This window comes from Sorex araneus, chromosome 4, assembly GCF_027595985.1.
Source record: "Sorex araneus isolate mSorAra2 chromosome 4, mSorAra2.pri, whole genome shotgun sequence".
NCBI classification, from domain to species: domain Eukaryota; kingdom Metazoa; phylum Chordata; class Mammalia; order Eulipotyphla; family Soricidae; genus Sorex; species Sorex araneus.
This window is the reverse complement of record NC_073305.1, coordinates 23,201,681-23,212,036: the sequence shown is the minus strand read 5'-3', so window position 1 is coordinate 23,212,036 and position 10,356 is coordinate 23,201,681. Positions and strand designations below refer to the sequence as shown.

The 10,356-nt window shown below is 40.4% G+C and overlaps 1 protein-coding gene across 3 annotated transcripts in view; it reads right to left on the bottom strand.

Moving 5' to 3' along the window:
- Positions 1–988: 988 nt before the first annotated feature.
- The window catches only part of LOC101547657 (ubiquitin-conjugating enzyme E2 E1), a 73,087-nt gene continuing 63,719 nt past the window's right edge, over positions 989–10,356 (bottom strand). For all 3 annotated transcript variants that reach the window (XM_055137035.1, XM_055137034.1, XM_055137033.1), the window contains 3 exons: positions 4,357–4,489; positions 2,766–2,913; positions 989–1,761 (listed from right to left, as the gene is read on the bottom strand). In XM_055137035.1, coding sequence (XP_054993010.1) covers positions 1,664–1,761; positions 2,766–2,913; positions 4,357–4,489 — 379 coding nt within the window. In that variant the 3' untranslated portion in view covers positions 989–1,663. The remainder of the gene's footprint in view (positions 1,762–2,765; positions 2,914–4,356; positions 4,490–10,356) is intronic.

Here is a 10,356-nt window from a genome sequence, read left to right as displayed (position 1 = left end):
GTTTTATGGAAAAAGTATTTCATAAACAATTTAGATACTAATAAGTGAAACTTTTAAAAATAAACTTATAATAATATAAACATATTGTCTTGTGGAGTTTTGTGCCATTGAGCAAAACTTGTGATTGGATTTGTTCTAATTTTCTTTAGTATGACCCGAGGTAGTATTAGGTTATGTAAATACATTCAAACTTTAAGGAACTGCTAAGAATGCAACCTATTTTTGTTTAACAGGTTAATCAAGTTGCTAATTAAGAAATATGTTTTGGGGCTGAGAGGTCATGCTCATCGTTAACAGCTGATGACTGTCAATGCAGGATTGTCAGTAAGATCTGAACAGGGCTAACTGTACTTTTAATAAGTTGAATGTTGTAACTTATTACAAATAAAATTCTTTTAAGTATGAAAGCAAGTAACAATGCTTTCAACTATAAAAGCAGCTAGCTGCTCGATTTTATTTGTTTTCTGGGCTACACCAGACAGTGCTCTGGGGTTATTCCTGGCTCTGCACTCAGGAATCACGCCTGGTGGGCAGTGGGAACCATATGGTGTTCTGGAGACTGAACCCAAGTCGGCCACAGGCAAGCACCCTACCAGCTATATACTGCTTGATTTGAACATACAACACAAAAAACTAGCTATTAAGCAAAGAAATACTAATGTATGTAGCAGAAGTTTAGAGGGTGGTTTCAGTCAGTCTGAGCCAAGAACTACTGCATTTACTTCTTTATCCACAAGAGAACCTTTTCTCATACACTTGCAGATACTGGAGTGACAAGTTACACCAGAGGTTCTTTGTCCAATATTTTCTGAGACTGCAAAATCATGCATGGCTATTGAATAAATTAAAGAGTAACATACCTACATACTTAAAGAGTAACATACCTACATACACTATCTGTATTACTTCTGGTTGTATAGTAGTCACCAAAGTTAGAAGGAAATCTAAAAACTACAAAGGTAAAATGTAATGACACAACAATGTTGGGTGGTTGTTTTAATATTGTTTATTAGCACAGTAACAAATGCAGACTTAATTAGTCCACAACATATAACCAATCCACTGGGTAACTCCTATTCCACGCCTTACAGTTAACAGCTTAAGGTATTTTACTACAGGTTTTCACAAGTCCTGATCAAACCTCTAATATTTTCACAATAAAGAAGACTGGTTTATAAAATAAAATATACAACTAATTTCCTATATGGTGTCTTACAGCCATGTGTCCATTTTATTATATATGAGATGAAAGTCTCTAAAATGTTTCCATCTAAGAAAGGAAAACAAATTTCAAAAGAGTGTGGAAGGGCTTCACATAAATGGCTGTGTGTGTGTTTGTGTATGTGTGTGTAATCTGCACAAAATAGGCTGTTTGAAATTTACAGACTACCAGCAACGGAACCCAAATATTTGTTTTTCTCTGTACCACATTTCAGCTAATAAAACAGAACTAATGAGTTTTTTAAGAGTTGGTATTACCAAATCTGTCTACTGTAGCAAGATACCTTAAGTTACAACAAAAATCTTAGGAAATAAGACTGAATAATATCTGTTATAGAAATACCCTACTCTTTACCAACTCCCACCCTCCCCCACCCCTTCAAAATCATAAGCAGCTCTCTCTGTGACAGACAAATAATAGTAAGAATTGTGAAAACCCCATTTATGTAGCGTATCTCTTGGTCCACTGTCTGGCCATTCTGTCATGTTCTGCTCTGTTGGTCATATACTGAGTGGCAATACTTCCCACCAAGGGGTCGGCTGGAAGGAAAGAATGGAGAAAGGAATATTTTAAATTTTAGAAAAGTTAATTAGTAACAAGCTTGCAACGATATGTGATTGAACTCATCTTTGAAATACCAACCATCCAAGATACTTTTCTTTTAGCACTTTTAGACAAAATGACAGCAAGGGGAAAAAAAAATTCAGGATGATCCGCTTTAATCTGTTCATTTCATTTTTCTCCCAACAAACCAAAATGAAAGATTCTGCTTTTAGAAACTGGACCATTCATAACACCAGACTACAATGAACATCCAGCTGTCTTCACATGATTGAAATGACAATAAGTAGTACCTTAGAGTCCTTGGGCCTACTTAAGTGTGATGCAATCTAGAAAGAGCTAGGTAAAAATTTAGACCTCCCCCTATATACATGTGTGAGGCTATGGATTGACCCCCAACAACAAAATAAAACCACCATTAAATATACTGTTTCTCTGAAATTAAAATAGATTATTATTTATACATAATTTTATATGCTTATAACAAATGTATTTGTTTATATTTAAATACAGTAATTTATAATTATAATTAATATAATTTATAATTAATTTATAATTTATAATTGGTTTATCTACAAAATCAGTGAGGAAATAAAGTCATTCTTCCTCATCACAACATAGTAGGAATCACTTTTGAAATTGAATACTGTGTGCTGAAAGTAGATAAAGGACCAAACGCGATAGCCTCTCAGTATCTGTATTGCAAACCATAATGCCCAAAAGTAGAGAGTATGGGGGAAACTGTCTGCCACAGAGGCAAGGGGAGGGTTGGGAAGGGGGCATATGGGGACATTGGTGGAGGAAAGTGTGCACTGGTGAAGGGATGAGGAAAGTGCTCAGTGAACCTGCAGGCTCTGGTAGATGTAGGTAAGATAACTCAACCTTTAGGAGCATGTGATTTGTTTTGAGACAATGTGTGAGAGACATGCAAAAAGAGGGAAGGAAAATGAAGTTGAGGAAGAAAAGAAAAATTAAAACTTACCAGGATTACAGTCTGTAAGAAGTGAGCATATAGAAAGGAGGACTTTAGATATGGTTAATGCTGGACTCCAATTATCTTTCAATATGTCCAAGCAAATAACTCCTTGACTGTTAATATTACAGTGATAGATTCTTGTCCGAAATGTAACCTAAAATATAAGGTAGAATTAAAATTTAAATAGCAAGCAAGGAAACCTTTTAAAAGGGCTTAAATTGTAGCAATTTAGCTAAAACAAGAGATAACAAATTACTTATAGAAGGTGTTCACTGATATTTTAGGACTAAATTATAAAGAATTAACCAGCAACTGGCATATTTCTTAAATTCGTATTATGCCATTTTAGTCTTTTCCCTAACATTCCAAGTTTGAATAGCTGTTTGCTGACCTCTTGTGTTAGTTACTAGAATTACATGGTCTCAAAGCCTTAGACTCAAAATTCAAAGGTACAAGGTAAAGAACACATAAATAGTATTTTTAGCTAACAATCATCACATGCCACCAAAGCTGCAAAAAACTGTAATTGGAAGATGAGAACTTTTATGTCTTTTTAACTTTTACATCAGACCCTGCAGATCCTGTCTTAATCACAGAATACACTGTAACGGAGTAGTATCAGAAATAGATAAGGACCACAGTAAAAGACATAAGCATGGGCTAATTAAGTTTGGTACCCAAAAAAAAGTTTTAGGGGTCAGACACACCCAGCAGGGGCTGTATGCAGTGCTGGAGACAGAGTCTGCTGCATGCAAGGCCTGCGCCCTACTGGCTATACTACTCTCTCCACCTGGTTCCCCAAATTGTGTGTGTGTGTGTGTGTGTGGGGGGTAATGTGTGTTACAGAACATCATTCCAAAGTAAAAACTATCTTTACTTTTACTACACTATGGGGTCAGTGGTGATGGTAGTACTGGGAATTACTACAGCTGAACTATATATCTCTTGCCCCTTTTACCATTTTTTTTTTTTTTGCTTTTTGGGTCACACCCGGTGATGCTCAGGGGTTACTCCTGGCTCTGCACTCAGGAATTACTCCTGGTGGTGCTCAGGGGACCATATGGAATGCTGGGAATTGAACCCGGGTCCGCCTCGTGCAAGGCAAATGCCCTACCCCCTGTGCTATTACTCCAGCCCCACTTTTACCATTTTAAAAAACAATTTTCAGTCACTTCTTGTAGCCGTAGTATTTATATCTAGCAATCTACCCCATTCCTGGGAAGAGGTTTCATTCCTGCCAATATGAGTGACAATCACACTGTGGAATGTTACAGAGATGGAGTCTTTGAGCAACTTCCCCACACCTCCCCACTCCAGAGGAGAAAACTGAGGCTTGGGGGAAGGATCTGAACAAGATAAAAAATAAACAAAAAACCCGAAACCCAAGGTACTGGTATGAAATTGTGACTCTCCATTTCTGTGCATGGTTAAGTATAAGCAGCAGAATTTTAAGTACCGTCAAACAAAGCACTTATTCCTATAAATGATGACCAAATGAGGTGAAGTTAACATTCAAATGTATTTCGATCATTAGGATATGAATCTGCTACTTGTGTGATTAAAAGTTTCAACAGTCTGTCTCTAAAGAATTTCTTACCTTTGGAGGCTTGAAGGGATATTCTGGTGTAAAAGTGATATCAAGGAAGAATACACCACCCTCATACACGGATCCTGGAGGCCCTAGAATGGTTGATCTCCACTCATAGATGTTATCACCTTTAGGACCAGCACTGTGAAATAATATCAACAGGTAAGTAAATGGTGTCACTATCCCCCCTAACGTAGATACAACATGAAAGAATGATGACGCCTACTGAGCTATGAATAAGAAACTAAAGTCTCAAACATAAGGAAATGTAAACAATAACTTAATAGAGAAAATGAGTGGGAACTATAGTACAGCAGGTAATGTGTTTGTCTTGTATGTGGTCAATCTGGGTTCGATCCCCAGCACTCTATATGGTGCCTGAAGTCTACCCAGGAGTGACCGGAGTGCAGAGCCTGCAGTACACACTGAGCACAACTGGGTGTGGCCCCCAAGCAGGACAAAACTAAAAACCAAACAAAAAGAAGGAAAACCAGCGCACTAAATCACGTTAATGACAAATCACAGTTTCTGCCTAAAAGCAGCATGGCAATTACTTGGGTTATGGTACATTGGAGTGGTTAACTTGAATGTTTTCTTCCTAGATGTCTCAAACTTTAATTCCGAACAGCCGCTTTAAGAAAAATGGTGCATCAGTCAAACAACATGAATGTCTTTATTTGAAGAGTCTGATATAACCCAGTCAATTCATAAAATAATTCTTACAGAGCAAACAAAACATCTCTTATAAATAAACATATGGTGTGAATCAGAATTACTCAAGCATTGAATGCAGAATGCTAAATACCAGGAATGTACTAGACAACAATACAGGACTGCTTAAACTTTTTCACTCGAAATTCCCTGTTTGCTCAAGCTTTTTACACGACCTCAAGGTATATGATGGGTAAATGAAAAATACATATAGGTATATGAAAAAATATATATACAAATAAAACACATTTCTCTCAGACCTGTACACATTAAAAAAAAAGTTGCACTACCCCCATATGGGGCTTCAACCCACAATTTTTAACAAGCCGAAGTTTCTACGAAGCCCTGTACTAAATAAATGGCTAGAGATGAGTGAGGTTAATACTTTCATCCAAGAGAAAAGAGATGTTAAGGAAGGGAGAGAAAGAAAGAAGATTGTTTTCCTGTCAACCCTCCCCCCCTCCCCGCCTGGGGCCTTATAATGACTTCTTCAAGCCCCATCATAGATTGTTCTGGGTTTTTTTCTCCCCACCATGAGACGTGGAGAAGTAGGAGAAACAGAGGGATTAGGGAATGACCCTGTTAGGAGGAAACCAGGGACAAAAATTGGGGAAGAAAAATTAAGTAAAGGATCAGCTTGAAGAAGAGGGCCAACCTCTACAAGGCCAAGCAACAACAGGAGCCTGGAACACTGACTTAAGCACTCATCAGCCCTGTAGTACACAAGACACAAAACCTGCCTTGCAGAAAATTCTGAGAATTAAAATGAAGGTAGACGGGGCAGGGGTTGGAGTGATAGCACTACGGGTAGAGCGTTTGCCTTGTACGTGGCCAACCCAGGTTCTATTCCTCCACCCCTCTCGGAGACATGTTACTGGTACCCGCTCGAGCAAATCGATGAGCAATGGGATGACAGGAATAGTGACAGAGGGGGCAGAGACAGTGGGGTGGGTAGGGTGCTGGCCTTGCTTGCACTCAGTCAACTCAGGTTCTATCCATAGCATCCCATTTAATTTCCTGAGCACCTCCAGGAGTAATTTCTGAGTGCAGAGCTAGGAGTAATCCCTAAGCATTGCTGGGTTGGTGTATGCCCCAACACAAAAATTATAAAATAAAAGAAGTGAAGGCAGAGTGGGAGATCGTTTGTAGAGCAACAAACCCACAGTAGTCTCACTGAACTAGTGTGATGGCAATGATTATGAGTTATTTTCTCAAATAGTAATGCCTATAATAAACTGTGCTGGGTTATTTCCAAGAACTATTAACAACTTAGATATACGCTGATCATTTAAAGATCTATCTGATTAGACAAAGTTAAAAACAAAACAAAACAACAACACAGTGGCGAGAGCTACTACAGTAGGTAGGGCGCTTGCCTTGAACACAGTCAACCTCGGTTTGAACCCGGAAACCCCAGATGGTCTGTCAGGAGTGATCCCTGAGCACAGAGCCAGGAGTAAGCCCTGAGTACCACCAGGTATGGCCCACAAACAAAATAAATTTTTACAAGGCAGGGATGCAGGAAGAGCTCATTGTGCATTTAGTTTTGGGCCACACCAGGTACAGTCTGGGAGCAACTCTCAGCTTTGTGCTTAGAGCAGGGTAGGTGGATGGCTGGATATTGCACTGCTGAGGACTGAACCTGTGCCTCCCATCTGCAAAGCTTACACTCAGCCCCTTGAGTGCTCTTCCTCTAGGAATATGCAGTAACCTCTCTAGTGAAAGGAAGCTGATTGCCGAGGTTAGAACTGGTCCTTTGTGATCTGAAGCTCGCAAATTACCTCCCTGCAAGTGTGCATGCAGCATAGGTACCTGAGCAGGAAGTTTATAGCCTTCTAACAGCTCTGAGACTAGTGTACCAGATTGAAAAGTGGACGAGTCAATGAAAACACCAATACGTAAGGTTGCTGATAAAAACTTACGAATACTCTTTTTGTTTTGTTTTGGGGTTACAATTGGTGGTGCACTGGGACCTGTAGGTGCTTGGGGAACCCTGTGGTGTCACTGACCAAAACCAGGCTCCTTCATGTAAAGCACAAACTCAGTTCCTTGAGCCCACAATCCTTTTTTATCTAGTCCATGATATCTAGGAATTAAAGACAAAGGCATTCATCAACTCTAAACTCCTCTTTGGAACCAAGAGGAGACGTCAGGTGATTTCAAGTCTATCACTGACTGTAAGTGCTGTCTAAAGAGCTAGGCAACCAGTATCTATGCTTTTTCCCTCCTAGCATGGTGAGGCTAATACAGAAACCCAGGCGCCAGAGAGCACTCAACAGGCAGACTGTATGCTTGCATGGGTCCCTGTAATGTATGGATCCCTTTCAACACTGCCAGAAGCAACCCCCAAGCACCACCAGGTGTGGCCCAAAACTAACATAAAACCAGTGACATCAAGTTTTACTGCCCAAGAGGTGACAAATAATGTTGGAATGGGCCCAAATCCGCTGGCCCCTTAGTACAATAAAGAACAAATAACTGATCTCGTTTTAAGTTTGGGGGCCACAACTGGCTGTATTTAGGGTTTACTCCTGGCTCTGAGCTCAAAGAGCCATGTGCAGTGTGCACTGAACCTGGTTCAACTGCAAGCAAGACAAGCCCCTTACCCGCTATACTGTCCAGACGCAAGACGTTCTTACAACGTGCATCTATTAGCATATTTTAAAGATTATATAAGACTGGTGGCCTCCAAATTAACAAAGAAGATTCCTGACCCCTCAGTCCTGGCCTAGTGGGCTTAGAATATTCAGAAGAGTACAAACAACAACAAAACTATATGGAGGGGGGCTGGAGCAATAGCACAGCGGGTAGGGCGTTTGCCTTGCACGCGGCCGACCTGGGTTCGATTCCCAGCATCCCCTGAGCACCACCAGGGGTGATTCCTGAGTGCAGAGCCAGGAGTAACCTCTGTGCATTGCCGGGTATGACCCAAAAAGCCAAAAAAAAAAAAAAAAAAAAACACAAAAACTATATGGAGGGCTAGGAAGATAGATCAAGCAATGGAGCACGTTCCTGGTGGTGCTCAGGGGACCACCCGGGGTACCAGGGATTAAACCCAGATTGGCTGTCTGCAAGGCAAGTGCCCCACCCAGTGCACTACCTCTTAAGCCCCAAGGTAATTGGAACTGGGTCAGACTTTTGAACATAGGTGGAAAGCTTTAATATTTTTTAGCTTGTCACCTGTGATAACTAAAAACTATTTTTCACGTCTGATGTTAAAGTTTATTATCTTTGTAATCAGTTTTTGTTATTTAAAAAGTTCAGAAAAAGGGAGAAAATAATAAAAAATTACTTCATAATAAGACACTTTCGTTAAGTCACAAAAACGGAGGAGGAAAAAAGGTGGGTTATAAGAACAGCAGCTGAAATAATAAAGCACTAAGTCGGAACTTTGGAGAAGACTTAATAGCAGGGATGCATTCTCAACCAGGGAATTAGTGTGGGAATCAACTGGAACGAAGAGGTGCTTAGTTTGTTTTTTACTTTCTGGTTTTCAGACCATACCTGGCAATGCTTAGGAATTACTCCTGGTGGTAAGCATGTAAACTCTCTCCACCTCCCCCACAATGTAGGAGTACTGCTATTCATTCAGCCATTGATTAAACTGATTAAACGTGTTATAATTCTTAAGTTTCATTAATTCGATATTAGTATTCAAGATGGGGGTGGTGTGGAGGCACAAACTAGATGAAAGACAGTTTTAAACCGTTTCAGCAGTATAAAATATAGTAAGATAAGCCATTAATGGGGCTGGGGAGATAGTAAGGTGCTTGCCTTGAATGAAGCCTGCCCAGGTTTGATCCCTGGCATCCCAGATGGTCCCCCAAGCACTGCCAGGACTGATTCCTGAGTGCAGAGCCAGGAGTAACCCCTCAGCACCACTGGGTGTGACCCAAAAAGAAAACAAACAAAAGTCACAGTAGTAGGAAATTAACAAAACTAAAAAGCTGTTACTATATTAGACTATTAAATCTAGCATTTAATGATTCACTTAATCATTAATAATTTAGTAATTAAAGACTTAAATCTAGTCTTATTAGACTTTGGATGCATGTACTAATATTTTATGTGGTTATCTTGAAAACTCATGTCAGTTTTTGTGAAATTCCCCCTATTTTACCCCCAACACTGATTTCCTACAGACTGCTGTGCTTCTGTTCTAAGAAGCGAAAGTTGCTTTCATTTTTCGTTATGGTGCTGGTGAAGGGAAGAGAAGCACTTTACTGTGGCACTGAGGGTCACATAGTTAAATGGGTTGGTACTGGGAGTAGAACTCAGTCTCAAGCACACATCCAAATGCTCCACCACTGAGCACTTCCTGGCCCCCAAATTTGCATTTTCAAATAATAAAACTAATTTCTTACAAATAATACTCTAAAAGTTACTGAAGTGATAAAAAAAAAAAAGGCACTCCTAGGGACTTGGTTCCTGCTTTGCATGTGAGGCCTTGGGCAAGACCCCCCAGTACTACTGTATCTCAATCAACTTAGGGGAGGGGGCTCAAATGACCACACGTGGTGGCAGGGACTAAAACCCCAGTTGGCAGTGTGCAAATGCCTTGCCTGCTGTACTATCAAGATAGTTCTTATTGAAACCTACTTAGATACTTAGATGGGAGGGGAGAGAAAAAGTTAAGTCTTCAAAGAGAAAACATGGGTTTCGGTTAAGTGGAAAAAGCAAGCAAGGGAGAACATGTTCAAGGGAGAACATGAGCTTAAAGAGCAAGTTACATCAATTTTTTTTTTTGAAGTGATAGTACATCGGGTAGGGCATTTTCCTTGTATGCGGCCGATCCCTGCATCCCATATGATCCCCCAAGCACAGCCAGGAGTAAAAATGGAGTGCTTCATGTCAAGCCCCACTAAGATGGCCCAATCAGAAAAATTTGTGTTTACCCCCTACAGAGTAAATGTACACAGAAACAGATCTAAAACCGCAATGAATACAGCTCTGGCAGCAAGGGACCAAAGGACAGCACCTAGACTCTGGAGTGGCACTGGACAGGCACACTTGCCAAGAAACTCTGAGGGGCAACAAGCTGCAACAGAAGATTTGCTAAGGTGTGGAACCTAAGAACAGAGGGTACAGTAAACCCAGCTCCTGAATCCTGCATCTAGAACTCTAGAACCATAGGCAAAAACTAGGGTATGAAAGAGAGTCAGCTTGATGTTCTGGTGCAGCCTTGCTGATAGCGCTGCTGGGCCACTGTGGATCTCACTTGCGTATTAACAGATCCACAGTAAATCCCTGGGGAGAGGTTCACACAGAACTTGCCAGTAAGCAGAGAGTGTGCCCTTC